Raw genomic sequence first — 19,687 nt, forward strand, 5'->3', positions numbered from 1 at the left:
TTCAAGAAGACTACATCTCAATGGAGTTTTTCGATGATTCTCGGCTTTGACCATCTCTTTTGAGTTCTCACCCTCTGTCTCACCTCCCTCACCCCTGCTATCTGTGAGTTTAAGGAGTGAGGAGACAGACCCTCAGTATCAGGAGGAGATAGTGGGTTTAATCTCACATTCCTCCTGTGTCTCCCACTGTCACTTCACTCTCCTCCTCCCACAGTTCCCCGACAGGCCGCCAACTCAGGATTCAGTAGGGGTGAGGGTTACCCTCAGTACAGTAGATCCACCGCCACGCAGCCTTTCATCTCTATATCTGCTCGTCCACGATTGTTTTCTGCTGAGTTCTCTTCTCTCCCTCTATATGTGTAGTAGAGGCACAATTAATCTGTCTGTGCCTGATTGTTGCCATCTACTGTGTGAAGATTCAACATTGACAACCTGAACAAAATTCAAAATACCCAATTTACACAGCTAACATTTGGTTTCCTTTGCTGTCATTGAAATAGATGTGTTACCAACCAATCTGCTTGGTTAGCCATAGTATGAAACATTGTGTGTAAGGAATTAAACTAAGGGTTACCAATTTCAAAGTGTCACCTCCTCCCTGTCCCCTCCCACCTCAGACCTGTCCCCGTGGTGGTGTCATGCAGCCGGCGGCGGCCATGGTGGTGGCCGTGGTGTCTCTGGAGCCCTGGGGCTCTGCCTCTCATCACATCACAGGGTGATTTGGCACCACCCGCTTGGCCTCGCCTGTCCTTGCAGGCCTTCAGATCCATGCCAAACCTGCCTGCTCTGCTCTGCCTTCTCTGAGTAAATTTGCTTCTTATTTGGTCTGGCCAGATAAGCTATCAGTTTAATACTGGGCATACCCTTTAACACATGGAGACAAGTGTTCACTTTGAACACCAACACACAAAGCAACACTAGCGCACTCTCACACAACAAACATAGATCCTAGCTAATATTAGGCCTGTTCTTTTTTGATCCGATATAGATTTCATGCTTGATGTAGTCTTTTTTTTTCATCTCTTGAGAAAGAGGCATAAAACATGCCTGATATGGATGTTTGACTTTTGTACGGTGCATAATAATGTTTACTGACGATTTACGCCCTGTAGCCATGACATCTGTACCTGTGAAATGCTTAGAAAAAAATATTCAAAAAAAAATTCTCTCTGATCTCTCATCCCAATTAGACTCAAACCAGTTCACCTACCGTGCCTCCAGGGGTGTTGATGACGAACATTTAGAAAATAGTCTAGTGGAAATTGTATTCATTGACTTCAGTAGCGCGTTTAACACAATCCAACCCCACCTACTGTTGGATAAGCTGGTGAATTTGGCTGTCAACTCTCTACTGATCCTACTGTTGGATAAGCTGGTGAATTTGGGTGTCAACTCTCTACTGATTGTACCTTTATTTAACTAGGCAAGTCAGTTAAGAATCAGGTGAATAAATAGTTTCCTTGTGAACCGTACTCAACAAGTGAAGTTTAACTCCGCCATCTCTACATCTAGAATGGTGAATATGGGAGCCCCTCAAGGTTGCGTACTTTCACCGATACTGTACACACTGTACACAAACGATTGTCAAGCCTCTGACTCAGCCCACAAATTCTTTAAATATGCAGATGACACCGCTGTTGTGGGTTTCCTCCACCCAGACCAAGTCTCTCTTCAAGGTTTTGACAGAGAAACTGCAGAATTTATCCAGTGGTGTGCAGATAATTTTCTTGAAATAAATGTTAAGAAAACAAAAGAGATGGAAATTGATTTCAGAAGGAACAAAACTCCACTACACCCTACGAAGATCAATGAGGAATCAGTCGATAGAGTGACCACATAAAAGTACCTGGGAATCGAAATAGACAATAAACTGATATTCAATGACTGTGCCTTTGCAAAGATAAAGAAATTGCAACAGAGAATGTTTTTTTACGCAAGCTGAACCATTTTAATGTTGAACGCCATATCTTACAAATGTTCTATAAATCTGTCCAGTAGAGTGTGCTGTCCTTTGGAAACATGTGAGTGCAGGACCAAGTCAATCTTCTGCACTTTATCAAGACGGCGGGAAGGAAAATTGGTATAAACCAAGAATCAGCCACCAACTTGTACACAAAACTCATCCTCCTAAAACTTGAAAGCATTTTAGAGGACAGTACTCACCCACTTCACTCAAAATTCAGTTACAGCAGCACCCAGACAAGGGGAAAGAGATCTCTTCAAAATAAAATTCAAACAGATTGATATGGGGACTCTTTTATTCCAACAGCCATTAGACTGTATAAAATATAGTCTGTTGATCTCACGAGTATACAGTATATCACACTTTCACTTTAAATGTGTAGCTATAGCACTTTGAATTATTTTGTGTAGTTTCTGTGTTTTCCTTTTTTAAGCACATGACCAAATTAATTTCCCCCAAATGGGATAATAAAGTTGATCTGAATCTAATCCGGTTGCTTTAGATTCCTGGGAGTTTTTAGTTCAGTGAACATGTCCTCATCTCATGGCAACTGAGGTCAAATGTGTCACCTCCCTCCTGATTGGATCACACACAGATCTGATAATAATACGTTTCTTATGATTGGATCACAAATCGATCAGATTAGGACGTTTTTTTATTCTGACTGAAGGCAAAGATACATCATGAGACGCATAACAAGCCCCCCGTTATGTAGTGATGATTTGTTGGTAGCAAACAAGTTACAATAACTTCAGAATAACAATGCTTAAACAAGGGAAAGAGTTTAGTTCAACCTCAGTTTGATTGATACTCATTCAAACCAGCTACCGCAAGAGCAACTTAACTTACATATTGCTTTCGTTCCCCTCTCTTCCCCCTTCTGTCTTTCGCGGAAATGAAGCCTAGAGGCAGGATCCTAGAAGGAGTGTAGAGTTCAAAGCGTTATCACGCGTGGAACGTCTTTTCATCATGTTTTAGAAACAAGCGTTCGCACTAATCCCCCAATAATCTCTCCAGGAGAACTCCAGCGATAAGGCGCGCCACCCACGGCTTTCAAACACACTTTTGGGGAGTCTCTATCTCCCCCTCACTGCTCTGTCGTTCCATAGGAAGGACAAGTGAAGGTGACCACCCTCTCAATCTCTCTCTTTCTCTCTAACAGTGTTTGTTTACCTCCTGGTAAATCTCTCCAGTTGATCTGAAATGATCAACAGAGGACCATCTGCACTCCACCCCCTCAAATTAGATCTGAATTAAAACGATCGCTCCAGAAGACCCAAAATCTGTAATTTAGCACTTGTCGCCCTGTTGATCGCTCCTGAATGTCTCTGATAATAAAGTGCACTGAACTATCTTGATTCTTGATGGCAGACTTGTTGAGGGCATTTCCATGTTTGATTTAATTGGCAACAAGGCCCTAATGTTGTGCTACAGGCCTGAGAGTTCACATAGAGCTCACAGGAGGACCAGGGAAACGTTATACTAAACCCATCATCAGACACTTCCTCACCAATCTAAATGTCTGTTCCTATGTCTACCTGCCTCTGACATTATCTGAGAAGTTGTGCAATAGTGAGAGGTAGAGACCAGGTGACCAAAGAAGTGGACTGAGTAGAGGCAAATGGAGAGGCAAAGGGGAGAAAGAGAAATTATAGGAATGAGCTTTGGAAAAAGCCAGCAAAAGAAAGAAGGCAGTGCCAGAGTGGAAGAGAGAGGGAATGGAAAGAGGTGGGAATGGAGAGATGGAGGTGATGGGGAGGGGTGCTCATTCTCATCACTCAGTCCCTGTGACTGGGATGGTATCTGCATCTCGCTGTCATCTGCGTTGGCTTCTGCGGGGTGGAGAGTAGAGGAGAGAGGGAAAACCTTCCTCTATCTCTGAGGCTTATCTCCGGCAGTTCAGGAGCCCGCTTTCCAAGAGTGCCTCATTTTCAAATCTCTTATCTCGCCCGTTTTAAGTATCGCAAGTTTTATATTTTTACATGTCATTTGCATGCTGCTCATCAACCTTTTCTTAGAGGTGTCTGCAGATATGTGTGGCTGTGTGAGCGGTGTGTTTTTCTATGTTAGCTTGTTGTATATGATACATGTTTTTAGTACACTAAGCTCATGTATTAATACACACATGTATTTGTGTAGAGAAATCTAGTGTGTGTGTGTGTGTGTGTGTGTGTGTGTGTGTGTGTGTGTGTGTGTGTGTGTGTGTGTGTGTGTATGGTGTGTGTGTGTTCGTACCCGTGTGTGTGTTAATTGGTGTGCGTGTGTGTGTTGAGAGAGAGTGTGTGTGAGAGGCGGATGAGAGTAGGTTTCTGATGTTTATCTTTCTTCCTTTTCTTCTCTGTATTTTTGGAGGATTCACAGTGACCTCTTTGTTTGGGACAGTGAGTACCCCCTCCATTCCCCCCTTTTGGGAAAGAAAACATTTCCTGTAAGGGAGAGATTGACAGAGAAGGGCAGACAGAGGGGTAGGAATGAGAAAGAGAGAGGGATGAGAGAGAGCTTGATGAGCCATACAGTACTGTAGAGAGGGAAGGATGGGAAGATTAAGAGGTAAATGGGAGGAGGGGGTGAAAGAGAGCGAGAGGAAGAAAGAGTATGAATGAAGACCAAGCCAACCGCAATGGTCAAAAGGCCTATGATGGAACTCAGTGGAAGTCAATTGAACAGGCCAGGAAAGAAGAGACACTGTTCTACCTTTTCTTCTCAGTCTGTCCAGCTGTTTCTGCTTCATACAGTACATTCAAAAACCCTTGGATGACATCATTATCCTGGATGCACATATTGAAATTGAAGATTGACCAATCAATCCATTGGTTTTCTCAGTTTCTCATGGGTCCTCAGAGAACAGTATTCTAAAGTTGCTTTAATCAACAGGGAATATTAATCAAATTATGGTAGAAATTGTGTATGTATGTATGTATGTATGTATGTATGTATGTATGTATGTATGTATCTATGTATCTATGTATGTAAACCGTAAAAATCTACGTAGTACACACACTGTTTAATAGTGGTATGAAGGCTAATCTACTGGAGGATGGGTAGGCATTTTATTATTTCCTCTGCTTTAATTGAACCGTATATAAACCTGAATTGATCTGAGTCGGGGTTAGACTTGGGGTTAGTGCATGGAAAGGTTTCTCCCTTCATTTCCACCTCCAGAGGAGAGCGTTTGGGGAGAGAGAAAATTATATTTTCATTTTATACTCAGCAATGACCAGGGTACGGAATGAACGAATAGAGAAATGAAATCAGTCGAGCATCATTTGCATTCAAGTTTTATCGGCGTGAGAGGAGGGCGTTTTTGGGAGTGATAAGGAGAGGGCGTCGCAGACTGCGTTGGGGGTGGGGGGTGGGGTGCATGTGCACGTAGGCTTTGTGTGTGTGTGTGTGTGTGTGTGTGTTGAAGGTGGATATGGGGAGGCTGGAGGGTGTGTGTGGGGGTGGGTTAATATCAGACCAAATAATTAGATTCGCTATCGTCTCGGCGGCAGCAGTGCGGGGATCAGGCAGATTAAAGCCCGGCTGGGCTGATTAATATTCATGAGGGACGAGGGTCCGGACGAGGGGGCTTAGACTGCGCCTCAAAGACTCCCTCACTGAGGGGCTTAAAGCGCTCTCAAAGTGCCTGGGTCCTAGGGAGACCGCCAGGGTGAACACAGGCAGTGCTGAGCAACATTAACTTCTCCTCTTAGTCTTTTAGTTCTCCTCCTAAAACCCCTCCCTCGCTCACTCCCTGCTCCTTGGGAAATGTGTTTCAATCAGTGGGGCTGGCCACTATGAATTGTGGGATAGTTTACGGCAGTAGTGGTGGAGTGGGCTGCCTAGTAGGTGGATGTGTTGTGTTCAGAGGTAAGAACTTGCCATTTGATGATGTTTAATTTGATACTGTGCTTGTTGAAAATGTCCTCCAGGCCAGAGAAATGTGATACTAGAGGCTTCTCTGCTCCTCTTAACTCAACCATCTTTAGCGGCCATGGCCTCTGTTGGCTTTGTTAATTACACATCCTAATCAAACTGTAATCTTGCCGCATGCCTTTTAGTTTTCATTATCTGTGTTGGTTCCAGACAGCATTTAAAGTCCCAGTGCAGCCAGGGCCCAAAGCCTGATCAGAGTCAGCTAAATCATCATCTCCACCTCATCTTCGCTCTGGTCGTCTCTGAGAATATCTCAGAGAGAGATAGAGGTAGATAAAGATGCTTGGATAGAGATTATTATTATTTTTGTGCATTTGTTCATACTGTCCAAAGACCCTCTTCAATCTGTTGTATGGCTCTATTTTTCTGTCTCATACACTTTCCTTCAAAGTCGGACCACACTGGCCTTTTCTTCAGTGAATACCAAAGCATCATGATAGATAGATTTGTGATAAATTAGTCTGAAACAAATTAGCAGCACTTATAGCTCAGACGGCTCCAGCATTGGGTTCCAAATTAAAACAAAAGAAGCCGTATCTCTACATCAGCGCAAGTTCCCCATGAAATACAATACGCAGTGTCTTTAGGCTAGAACAGACTGATTCAGAAATAAACTACACTTTCCTCCCTCGCCTCCCAACTTGCCCCATACAGTATACACTCCTTTATACAAAAACATTTCCTTTACACAAAAATGTTCCCCTCATATTCTCTCTAAATGTTCCAGTCAATGTGGTACCATGTTGGAATATGTGTACCCCTGTAGCAAGCAGATTGACTGAGTGACTAACTGGCCGTAGTTCTCCTGAAGCAGTCTGTCAGGGCTGCTGCTGATGCATGACTGCTTCCACCTAGTGGAGCCAGAGTGTTCTGTATGTCCTCAGGCCTCCATGCAGTGGTAGCACCTATAGGCCTTGTGCATCTATACTGAAGTTGTGAAGCTCAACCTAATGCTACTGTGTTTTATTCCATACTCTCATACATGTATTATTGAACCTCACAAAGACTACATTTTACTGGGACTGCTGTAAGTTATTTGGTTATGAATGCACAATGCTTATCTGTGCCATAACACACAGAAGTACGTAGATGCGTGTGGGTAAGTGTCTCATGTAGACACACGATGTCTGTGGGAGTGATTGTCAGGTGGAATGCTCTGTGAACTTCAGCTGAACAAAGACAAGATTGTGCAGAGGATGGCACAGGTGTGTGTTTCTCTCTGGTGTGCCCTACTCTGGCTACAGCCTCACTTACACATGTGCCACCACTGACACACATTCTTCAGCACTCACACTCATACACACACACACACCGCGAGATTATGACCTCCCTCTATTCACAATCCTTTTGTCCCATCATGTATTGAGAGAAGTTCCTGAGAGGGCGTCCGGGTGAATAGGAGCACTACGACCTCATCGGATCTCCTTCCTTACCTTTTCTTCTCCTTTCTCCTGGGATCTCTCTGTTCCTTCCCTCTTTCTCACTGCTGCTATTTATAGCTCTTTTCTGTGAGTCTTTGTTCAGCCCGTGCCCCTTCCTGTCCCTCTATGCTTCTGATTGCCCGTGTTAAGGGGCTTCCCCTTCCCACTGAAAAAGATGAGTCCTTTTTTTGCACGCTATGGTCAATGTGCTTTAAAACAGTCAATTCAGAGGACGTTGTCAGGATTAATTCATTGTTCAACCTCACTGTTCAGTACAGTAGGTCTTTGCCATCAAATGTAAAGAGGAGTATATTTCTATAAATAAATGGTTAGTCTGAATAGACTTGGCAATGTATGTGAGAATCAGAAGATATGTGATGTTAGATGATAATTGTCATTTGACCCTGTGTTTCCAGAACAAATCTGACAGCCTCTGTATGTTTATTTGTATGTCAGCAGATCTCCAGGCTGACGCTGGTGTGTGAAGACGATAACGGCTGGCTCAGTAGAGTCCCGCTAACATCCGATGCCACAGCTGCCAACTGTACCATCTACAGTCAAGGTAGTTAACCAACAGACCTGATCCCAGAAATGCCATACCATCAACACAGCCCACATACATATAACGCACCATTTACACTGTTACATTCTAGTCATTTAGCAGACACTCTTAAACAAAGCAACTTACAATCAGAGATCTCTTATCAGAGTGACCCCATAAAGACACCATACAGAGATCTTTTTCACCTACTATAGATTAGTATACATTCCATAGATATCATACTGTACGATACCATGTATGTAGTTCTAGTACAGGCCCCAGGTGTGATGTGTGTAGTTCTAGTACAGGCCCCAGGTGTGATGTGTGTAGTTCTAGTACAGGCCCCAGGTGTGATGTGTGTAGTTCTGGTACAGGCCCCAGGTGTGATGTGTGTAGTTCTTGTACAGGCCCCAGGTGTGATGTGTGTAGTTCTTGTACAGGCCCCAGGTGTGATGTGTGTAGTTCTAGTACAGGCCCCAGGTGTGATGTGTGTAGTTCTTGTACAGGCCCCAGGTGTGATGTGTGTAGTTCTTGTACAGGCCCCAGGTGTGATGTGTGTAGTTCTAGTACAGGCCCCAGGTGTGATGTGTGTAGTTCTTGTACAGGCCCCAGGTGTGATGTGTGTAGTTCTAGTACAGGCCCCAGGTGTGATGTGTGTAGTTCTTGTACAGGCCCCAGGTGTGATGTGCGTAGTTCTTGTACAGGCCCCAGGTGTGGTGTGTGTAGTTCTTGTACAGGCCCCAGGTTTAATTTGTGTTGTGCGGCCCTCTCGCTCTCTCTTTTCTCCAGGTGAGGAGCTGTATTGTAAGGTGACCCAGGACATCTCCACAGGTGACAGTCTGTTGGCCACACTGTCTCTCTCCTCCGTGAAGCAGCTGTCCTCGTCTCAGACCCAGGATGTGGTGGTGAAGGAGGAGCCTACAGGTGTCTACCCAGCTTCTCTCCACTCTGAGATACAGCTCCTCCCCCAGCAGGCTGGGATGGCAGCCATCTTGGCCACGGCAGTTGTCAACAGTGAGTGTCAGCTTGCCAAGAATAATGTGGGTGTGTATGTGTGTGCTCACTGCATGCGAATGTGCATGCATGTATTTGTGTTCTTCGTGCCGTTTAGTCATTAGATGCGTAGACAAACCCTACACGTGTACAGTTATACACTTTCCATGTAAACAACAGACACTGAGGGACTCAATGAAGACCAACAGTTCACCATGCCACATTTCCTCATTCACCCAGTACACCAGAAGGTGGCAGTGTAACTCCTCTGCACTACATGGTAATTACGTTCACGCTCCTTCATTAAGTCCCTTATTGGCAGTGTAGTGTTGTCGGCAGCAGGAGCAGGCATGGACATTCTGTGATGAGTGCATGATTAATCACCATATCAAGCTAAAGGGTAAAACATGATCATCCGTATCCCCGCTTCCTGCTGTAGGAGCACTCTCCTGAGGACTGTTGGTAATTATGGATGTTATCAAAAATAGCCTGTAACACCAGCCCTGACACCAGATCAGTATGATTACCCCGCACGGGTGGGCGCTCGCGCCCACAACCTCTGTGCTCTCGTTGCCTTGGAGACCCTGGAGCAATATCGAGTGCTTGCTCGTTCCGCCACTGAATCGATCATGTGACTGGTGTGAAACAGGTGTGTGTGGTGATGTGTGTATACACATGGATGAACATCATGTGTACATGAAAGTGTATGTACTGAATGTAACATTTTAACGTGTAAGCAGTGAAACGTTAAACATGCAATTTTTAAAAAGAATGAACATACGCTGCTCTCTTTCTTGCATTGTTTTTAATTATGTATGATAGATTTGATAAATGATTGGTTGTTGTAGGGATAGAGTTTACAGTTGTGTTTGTGTTTGATTGGTCCAGAGGACATCTTCCCGTGTAAGGACTGTGGGATCTGGTACCGCAGTGAGAGGAACCTCCAGGCCCACCTCATGTACTACTGTGCCAGCCGGCAGAAGCAGCAGGCCTCCTCCTCCCCCCCACTGGACAAAGCCAAGGAGTCCTACCCCAACGAACGTGTCTGTCCCTTCCCACAATGCAACAAGAGCTGCCCGAGCGCCAGCTCCCTGGAGATCCACATGCGGACACACAGTGGTGAGATCTGTCACAATACATTCCTTTAGCTCTTTCTCATAGCAGACCAAGGATCGAGTGAGAATATGCGTGAATATTCCTCTTTTAATAATAGCTTGTAGCAGACCTCTTTCTTCAGCTGTTATTAGGGGAAGACAGTCAATTTAGTTAAAATATTAAAGATATACATGTCCTGTGCCTGTAGGTGAGCGTCCTTTCGTGTGTCTGATCTGCCTGTCAGCCTTCACCACTAAAGCCAACTGTGAGCGTCACCTGAAGGTACACACGGACACGCAGAACGGAGTCTGTCACGGCTGTGGCTTCGTCTCCACCACGAGGGACATTCTCTACAGCCACCTGGTCACAAGTCACATGGTGTGTCAGCCCGGCTCATGCAGTGAAGTGTACTCCCCCGGCCCCGGCCTGCCCAAACTGCCTCTGTCCACAGGTAAACACACAGACAGACTGGATCATGTTGTTTACTATCCCAGTGAGAGGATAATAGCCCTGCCTTTACTTCAGAACAGCAACTACATAGAGGACTACATCAAGCTTGTGACTCTACAAGCTTGTTGGATGCGTTTTCAGGTTGTTTTGGTTGTGTTTCAGATTATTTTGTGCCCAATAGAAATGAATGGTAAATCATGTATTGTGCCCGTTTGGAGTCACTTTTATTGTAAATAAAAATAGAATACGTTTCTGAACATCTGGGTGCACACATTACTTAAGTCGTTTTGGATAAAAGTGTCTGTTAAATGGCATATATCATTATTATTCTATTACATCCAACACATTTGTAGACTCACACGCTAGATGTTGTCATTGAGTGCTACGAATATGGGACCAAATACTACACTTTTAACTAAATGTAATACGCTATAAGTGAATTTGTCCAAATACTTATAACACCTTCAGATGGGGGGACTAGATACATAAAGTGCATTCATTTCTAAAAGTAAAACAGATATGAAAATACCCTCAAATAAAAGGTGACTTTGTGTACAGTCACCTTATAAAAGATTTGATCTCAAATTCAAAATGCTGGAGTATAGAGCCAAATTAAAAGTTGTAGCTTCACTGTCCAAATAAATACATTTGGGAGTGTATGTATATGAAGATTTGGTCCTATAGGCTATAGTGCATAACCACCAGTGATTTCATGTCATGTTTAATAGTAGAAAACACATTTCTAATAATATGTCTCTGTCACTCTGTGGCAGGTCTAAGTCCTGGAGACTCCGGTGTTGTGTTGAAATGTCAGGTATGTGGCCACATCACAGACTCGCCTGCTCAGCTCCAGCAGCACGTTCGCACACACCTGGAGGTGAGGGTCCCGGCCGAGAGGAGCCCCACACCCCGCCAGACCACCCCCTCCTCGGCCGACCACCCTGAGCACCTTGACAGGGAGCCCCCCGCCTGCGTTCCCCACCCTGACTCCTCCAGCCCTGGGGCCAATGGGAGCTCAGCCACCCCGCGAGGCTGCAGCCCACCTGACCAGCTCCCCACAGACATCAGGATTAAAGAGGAGCCGCATTCGGACTCTGAGAATGACGGGCAGGAGGAGGAGACGGAGGGGGAGCGGGTGGAGAAGAGCCGTGGACACAGAGGTACAGGCTCCTCTCAGACCTCCACCTCCCCTAGGAGTCCCTCTGCTGTGGCTGTGAAGGCAGAGCCAACCAGCCCCACCCCTGGCTCCAGCCCTGCCCACCTGGGAGGAGCTGGCTCAGTGCTCCCTGGAGAAGATGTGTTCCTACCCCAGTACATGTTCAGCCAGGAACCAGCCATCCTACCCCAGGCCTCAGAGATACTGGCTAAGATGTCTGAGATGGTTCACAGCCGGCTGAAGCAGGGCCAGGTCCCCCCTGGGGCAGCGCCAGCCTTCTACCCCGCTGGCACTACAACCACTGTCCAGAAGGGGGCCACCTGCTTCGAATGTGACATCAACTTCAACAACATCAACAACTTCTATGTTCACAAGAGGCTGTACTGCTCCAGCAGGCACCAGCAGGGAGACATGGCTGGCCCAGTGAAGGAGGGGGCGTCGGGGGCCACAGTCCCATCAGTTGGACACGGTTCATCCCCTCAGGCTGGATCAGGTAGTCGGGCAGCCTCAGCCTCCCCCAGTGACTCAGGTCCTGTTCCAGGCAGCACCGCCACACAGGGCAAGCTGGTGGAGGTGAAGAGTGAGAACCCTGGGGTGAAGGAGGCTGTGTCCTCTTCTTCCTCTGAGGGGGAGGGTGGAGGAGGAGGAGGCCGGGCCAGCGAGTGCAGCCAGAGTCCCAGCGGCTCAGCAGAGGACCAGGAGGACGACCCCACCAGAACCTTCTGTCAGGCCTGCAACATCCACTTTAGCCGCCATGAGAACTACACAGTCCACAAACGCTTCTACTGCGCATCGCGCCACGATCCGTCCAACCAGCGGTCAACCGCGGGCAAAGCTACCTTCCTGCCTCAGCCCATCCGAACACGCAAGAGGAAGAAGATGTATGAGATCCACATGGCTCGGACTGAGGCCCTGGCCAACACTGCTGCTGCCTCTCTCTCTGCCCCTGGCCTGAGCCTGGCTGTGAAGCAGGAGGCTGCTGCCTCAGTGGAGAGGGTCCTGGAGTCCCCAGTCCCAGCCCTAGCTCTGGGCCTGCGTCCAGCCACCTCCCGTAGTACCAGCCCTGACAGAGACGGCCCCATTGACCTGAGCAAGAGGCCCCGTCTAAGGGAGGCCCCGCGGGGCAGCAGCATCCCTTCTCTGCCCCTCACTGACTACCACAAGTGTACCGCCTGCAGCATTAGCTTCAACAGCATTGAGAACTACCTGGCCCACAAGGCCTACTACTGCCCAGCTACCACCCTGCAGCCCCACACTCTGGAGACGCTCCACAGGCTGAAGAGACCAGCATCCATCTCCCCCAAGAGCAGGGCCCTGGAGCGATCAGACGTCCACTCTGAGGCCAAAGGGCTGCTCACAGAGAAGGCTCCTCGGGGGGCCTCGCTCAGCCCTCACCTCTCTGCCTTACCTGGCTCTGGCTCTGAGGCTACGTCACCTTACAGTGTCCCTGCAGCCAAAGGCCCAGGCTCTCCCTCTGTGGTCTGCCCCTACTGCCCTCCCAATAGGGCGGTGACCTGTGACCTGGTGGAGCACTTCAGATCCATGCATGGCCTGGTCCTGAGCCTGGAGGGCCAGCCAGCCGTCATCAGCCCCAGCCTGAGCCCTAGGGATGGGACCCCTGCCACCCCGCCCAAGCTGGTCCTCAGAGCCTGCAGGGACAGCATCAATGGCCGGATCAGAAGGGACACTGTCTCCCCATCCTCTCCCCTGGTGAACGGTAGCCCCCTGGGACACCATGCTGGGGGTGGCAGCTCCCCCAACGCAGCCCCTCCAGCTGTGTCTCCCACCAGGTCCCTCCCCCTGACTGTGTCCCCTGTGCCTGAGGTGCTGAGAGAGGTGGGGGTTCTGAATCACCAGGTTGCTGTCACCCTGCTCCCAGACAAGGCGTCCCTCACACTGGGTCTCCCACTCCCTGTTCCGGCCCCTCCCACACCCAAGACCCTTCTGATCCCCCCTGTGCAGAACGGTAACACCCGCTTCTGCCGTCTGTGCAATATCAAGTTCAGCAGCCTGTCCACGTTCATAGCCCACAAAAAGTACTACTGTTCCTCCCACAGCGCTGAGCACGTCAAGTGAATGGAGCCCCAGTCTGTGTCCCCTCCAAGGCCCAAACCCAGCTATCCATTCTTGTCAGTGCCACCAAGGCATGGCACCATCTCTGGACTGTATGTGTTTGAAAGTGTGACTGTTACTCGCCAGGCACTGGGTCGCTTCTCGCTCCCGGTATTGTTACTATGTTAACATATTTCTCCTTATGGGTCAAAGTCTCTATTACACTAAGAGCTGAGATGCACACAGTTGTGCCCACGTATCCCTTCCCACCCACCTCAATAACTGAAACCCAGCCCTCTTTCTCACCTCCAGGGTCCACAGAATGTTGAAAATGTGACTTTAGAGTCTACATTTAGTCTCCTGAGCAAGTTTAATTGAATTGTTTGTATTACAGTCATCTTTATTTGATTATGATTGTTTGGAGCATTTCTTGCTGATGATGAAACTCGCTTTTCCTGAGCTGTTGATGCTCTAGATCAGTCAGTGAGTGGGGACAACTATTGTCCCCCAGGGCCCTCTAGTGGAGCTGACTATCTCCACTCTTTTATTTCTACTTACCTGTGCATTGCGTATGATGTTTTAAAATAATTCTTTATGCTTTTGTTTGAACACTGGCTGTTTTGCTAACTAGAAAGCTAAAGCATTTTAGCTGAATTACAGAAATGAGTATCACATGGTTAGCCTACCAATTACAGAGGAAATATTTGCAAATGGATAGATTTGGTTTTCCTAAACCACAATTACATTCTCTTAATGGAAGGAAAACATGTGAACTATTTATCTTTGAGTCCTCACTGATTTAATGTCAACAGAAATCTACCTAGCGTCTGAAAATATTTGTATTTTTTATTTGTATATTTTTCATACTGTTCAAAGGAACTGTTTCAATCTCGGCGTGTAAAGGTGTTTTTGTAAGTGTAGATATGTAATATCTTTCACAGTAATCACTGGGATGACACTGAACCTTATTTTCCTTATTGTCAGCATTTCTTTCTTCTGCTCTTTATTCATCGGGAAAGGTTAAAACTTTTCTGTTTTCCTCCAGTATTTGGTCATTAGGTACAGCCTATTTTGCCAGATAAACTATTTGATGTAAGTTCTAAACTGGTATTATTATTGGGTAGAAGGAAGGTGATTGGACCTGAGTACCAGGATGAAGACACAGCACTTCCTCTTCCTCTATGCCCCCCTCCCCCATCAGACCTGACCCTTAACCCACCAACCCCCTACTGTATCATTATATCCCTACTCTGCAGCTGCTGCTTCACCACCATCTGACTTATGTGATGCTTGAATTAGACATGGGATCAGTTTAAATCAATGTGGATTTATTGATACCTCAGTGGTATTCAAAGTCGGGGGAATTGGCATTTTTTTGGGGGGGGGGCAAAAAATTAAGAGTATTGTATGGGACAATATACAAATATGTTTGAGAACGACAATTAGAAAAATAAAACTGTTGATTAAATGTATTTTATTGGTTTCTTTTCATTTTTATAAGAGATGAAAATGCAATGAAAAAATGCAATTGTTGTTTGTTGATGTAAAGATACAATTTTCCAGATTTTAAGGCTGTGTCATTAGATTTGGGGTGGGGTCGCAAGAATTCTGGCAGAAAGATTTGGGACGTTGAAAAAGTCTGAATACCACTGTCTTGGAGTGTGTGCTCATTCTGTTTTGTTTTTCCAGTAATGAAGTTTTTTTTAAAGTTAAAAACGGGAGGTCTAAGAGAGAGAGAGACAGGGACAGCAGACGTATTTCACAGATTGTTGAGAGACGTACACAGTAGATGGCTCCTAAAACTGTCATGTGTAAAACACAAACACACATGCATCCTTGGTTTACAAAGTGGTGTTGAATAGACCTGCGAAATGCAATCTTTCCTCTGTCAGAACTTGCTATACTGGCACAGCCTTACCGTAGGACTGAGTTAGTTTGTTCTGTGCTCCACTATCCTCACCTCTAATGATGATTTGAATGGATCTGTATGTTACTTGTGATGTCCCCTTTCCTTCCCTGTGTTACACAGGCAGATGTTTCTCTGCTCTAAAAACTGGAAAACAAAATGGTGGTGAAATTGAAAGTTGAGTATTTTTGCTCTGTTGTGGTTTTGAACAGTGCTGTATCAGTCATATCTTACCCAAGAGTGTTTACAATTGCATTGCTTCCTCTTTTCTCAAAGAGATTAGCATTTTCAACAAGTCACAAATCGAGGAAATCAGTGCTGAAAACCATTTTGAATCCCATTTATATTGCACTGTGTTGTTCAAATGTGCTGAACGTTTTCGTTTTAGAGGCTTTTTTGTAAGGTATTTATGTTTTTACAGCACTTTTCCTCTTCTAAACTAATCCCTTGAAGGACTTGCTGATCAATTTCAACCTTTTCACGTGAACTAATATTAATTAAAACATTTTGTGAATGATTACAAATGTCAATAATGGAAAGTAATAATGAATGTCAGACTTTTCTTCTTTCTTTTGTCAGTTCCACTACACACTTGTCCAAACTATGCATGGGAAATAAACGTCCTGAGAGACATTAAACAGTTTCAAACTTCTATCTTCTTTCACATTGACCTGGTCCACCCACAATTTACCTCTTCTCCTTTTATCTCTCTTGGCTTTTATAATGCTTTCCACAATAGATTTCAGGTCACACAAATCATTTATCTTTTTATATAAATTCTTGTGTGCATTTCTGTGAATATGTGAGCCTCAGGACTCGATGAATCATCTCCACAGTGCCGACATGCTTTTTCTCACGGAATGATTTAATTATATTTCCTGTTGAAGAAATGTATTATCCCCAAAGTCTCAAGGCTATGCCTATTTAGTAGTAACGATGCATTCAGGCTCTACTATTCTTCTTTTATAACTAACAGAACGTAGGTTGTGGACATACTGACTGAAATCTTTCATTGAATTTGTCTCTCTACTTATCCATTTCCCACAGTGAGTTTGAAATGTGTTGAAATTGAATATTTTCACCACGACAAATGTTTACTCTAAATTAGGGAAAAAGAACATTAACATCCAGAGCAGCATCCATATAATTTTTCAGAAAGCTTGTCGATTCCTGGGGTCAGTATCGACTACAGTCAGTATTGATGGCCAATCAGCAAAAAGCTCCTATAAGCAACAAGATGGGCTATTTGCTAAACATTGTCACATCAGATGGATAGATTGTGCAAGTCAATTGTTAGCAGCATGAATCACCAGTGTTATTAGGTGAGCGGCACTCGTGTGAATCTAATTCTGTCTTATTGACCTTTTAAAGCCAAATGCCACACTCAGAGCCTGTATTATTATGTTATTTTTTCTGGGTAAAAACTCTTGTTTGACAGTTCCCAATACCATGGAGTGGAGCAATGACCACTTATCACAGTAGACACACTCTTTAGAGTGATTGCTTCATATTGTTGACTGATTCTAAGCAATCAGACCAAGTCATTCTGTATCTCTGAATTGGTCTATAATCAAGCTCTTAGACTGAATGTTTACACCTGTGCTCACTGCTTTGAAAGTTCTTAACACACTGTCATGCCTATTCAACCTGGTCTCAGAGCATTAAGTATTATTCTGTACGTAAATCCGAGAAACTCAATTTAGTATGATATGCCACATTTCATTTGGTACGTATTAATTTGTGGATGTCGATCACCCTTTCGTATGTTATGTTACGAATTACAATTAGTTTGATATGTAACCGAAAGGTTGTAAGATCGAATCCCTGAGCTGACATGGTAAAAATCTGTCGTTCTGCCCCTGTTCCTAGGCCGTCATTGAAAATAAGAATTTGTTCTTAACGGACTTGGCTAGTTAAATAAAGATAATACAATATACATATATATATATGTTGCGAATTTTCAAAACGTACAATATATTACGAATTTGCAAAAATGTACACTATATTACGAATTTGATATGTTACAAATTATAGCTATGTGGTTAACATTAGCTAGGCTACGGGTAAGGGTTAAGATTAGGGTTAAGTTTAGGAGTTAGGTTAAAGCAACATTTCTCAAACTCTCCTCAGGAGCCCAAGTGCTGCACGTTTTGGTTTTTGCCCTAACACTACACAGCTGATTCAAATTTTCAAAGTTTGATGATTAGTTGACTATTTGAATAAGTTTTGTAGTGCTAGGGCAAAAACCAAAACGCCCACCCTGACCAACCACTCTACTTTTGTTCTGTCTTCTGTAACCATACCATATCATCATATCAGTAACATATCATACTAATTTGAGCATCCCAGATTTACATTGACTATGTTACGTCTAGTCTATGAGACCAGGTTGGACTATTGCCATGGTCATTTCTGTATTTGGACTACTTGTTCTATTTTTGTTTGCATGGTTATGTTATAAATGACAGTATTCATTATGAAGCACATTCTTTTGTGCGTGCATGCACATGTGTTTCTGTGGACACCGGTCTATGACTCTGGGTGCATGTTAGTGTGTTTGTGGAACGTGATTTTGTGTGTGTGTCAGTGGCGGTCGGTGCCATTTAAGATTAGGGAGGATGTTCTTTTTTTATGTGTAAGACCTTATTTCTATTACAGCATATTGGATTGCTTTTATTCAAATTCCAGTCAGCCAGCTCAATGTAACACCGAGAGGTTTAGTCTACTATATGATACTCAAATTTTCCCTATACCCATCATGAGGTTGCTACAACCTAGCCTACAAATTAACGTTTATAACGTAGGTGCACAGGTCGAAAGACAAATTGGAGTAATCAAGGTGACAGACAGTGATACATTTAATACCGCCTTGCACACTCTTGCCTGCATCTACAGTAGCTGATCTGGGGCACAATCATTAGTCCCAAGTCCCAACTGGTGCAAAATATTCCGTTTTGCAACTAAAACAAATGCAGGTAGGTCCATTCCCATTTAGTTCTGATTGCTTCTGTTGAAGAAACGTTTTGCAACAATTGGCGGAATGAAAACTCCCTTATTACCTGCACACAGAGTTTACTTTCATAGCAACCGCATACAGCATTGTCACTTTGCTCGTTGTATAATTCCTTCTTGCATCTACATGCTCTCCTCCTCTCACCTCATAACACAACAGCTGTCTGTGACCAGGCGGAAAAAAAATCTCCAAGCCAAACCTTCATACCATATCCGCTAACCACTACATCGTTCGTCGTCACCATATTAGCTAACATCATAGCTAGTCAACATAGCTAACTTCTAGAATTATCGTGTTAGTAAACCCACAATTCAATCCATGTGTACAATCACACAGTAGAGTGCACAGCAAACAGTTTAGCAATTACACCAGCGGGCCCTGGTGGTAATACATTTATAAAACCGAACCTTCCCAGTTGCCGTGTTGGATAGCCTTAGCCAGCTAGCTAACATAAATCTAATTCCTCTCTGTTTGAGTCAGGTTGTTGAGTAGGCTAAATTAGCTAGCTAGCTAAAGTAAGTGAAAGGTAAACTAAGAAGAATAAAAAAATATATAGCTGGTTCTATCTCGCTCTCTGCTACTTCTCCTTAATTTCTGAAAAAAATGAATATGTTAAACAGTTCAACTATTGTCTTTCTCTCTCTTTGAGTCAACTACTCACCACACTTTATGCACTGCAGTGTTAGTTAGCTGTAGCTTATGCTTTCAATACAAGTATCACGTTTTAGGGAAGACCCAGATGCAGACGGTGTCAAAGTAACAAATGTTTATTACTATAATAGGGGGCAGGCAAAATGACAGGTCAAGGGCAGGCAGAGGTCAGTAATCCAGATCAGAGTCCAATAGGTACAGAACGGCAGGTAGGCTCAGGGCAGTCAGAATGGTCAAAACCGGGAAACCAGGAACTAGAAACCAACAGGAGCATGGGGGAAATTGCTGGTTCTGTAGGCTTGACAAACAAAACGAACTGGCAACAGACAAACCGAGAGCACAGGTATAAATATACTGGGGAAGATGGGTGACACCTGGAGGGGGGTGGAGACAAGCACAAAGACAGGTGAAACAGATCAGGGTGTGACAACTAGATTAATTGTCTGATCCTTTGATTGGATGGACTACATGTCAATTCATGCTGCAAGAGCTCTGATAGGTTGGAGGATGTCCTCCGGAAGTCATTAT

General features: G+C 44.8%; 1 protein-coding gene across 3 annotated transcripts in view; it reads left to right on the forward strand.

Moving 5' to 3' along the window:
• The window catches only part of zfpm1 (zinc finger protein, FOG family member 1), a 107,795-nt gene extending 91,652 nt beyond the window's left edge, over window positions 1–16,143 (forward strand). For 2 of the 3 annotated variants that reach the window (XM_029634139.2, XM_065009721.1), the window contains exons 5-9: window positions 7,759–7,864; window positions 8,633–8,857; window positions 9,725–9,955; window positions 10,140–10,382; window positions 11,155–16,143. In XM_029634139.2, coding sequence (XP_029489999.1) covers window positions 7,759–7,864; window positions 8,633–8,857; window positions 9,725–9,955; window positions 10,140–10,382; window positions 11,155–13,613 — 3,264 coding nt within the window. In that variant the 3' untranslated portion in view covers window positions 13,614–16,143. The remainder of the gene's footprint in view (window positions 1–7,758; window positions 7,865–8,632; window positions 8,858–9,724; window positions 9,956–10,139; window positions 10,383–11,154) is intronic. The other variant, XM_065009722.1, reaches the window with a different exon arrangement.
• The last annotated feature ends 3,544 nt before the right edge of the window (window positions 16,144–19,687 follow it).

This window comes from Oncorhynchus nerka, linkage group LG25 (genome assembly GCF_034236695.1).
Source record: "Oncorhynchus nerka isolate Pitt River linkage group LG25, Oner_Uvic_2.0, whole genome shotgun sequence".
In the NCBI taxonomy this organism is placed as follows: Eukaryota; Metazoa; Chordata; class Actinopteri; order Salmoniformes; family Salmonidae; genus Oncorhynchus; species Oncorhynchus nerka.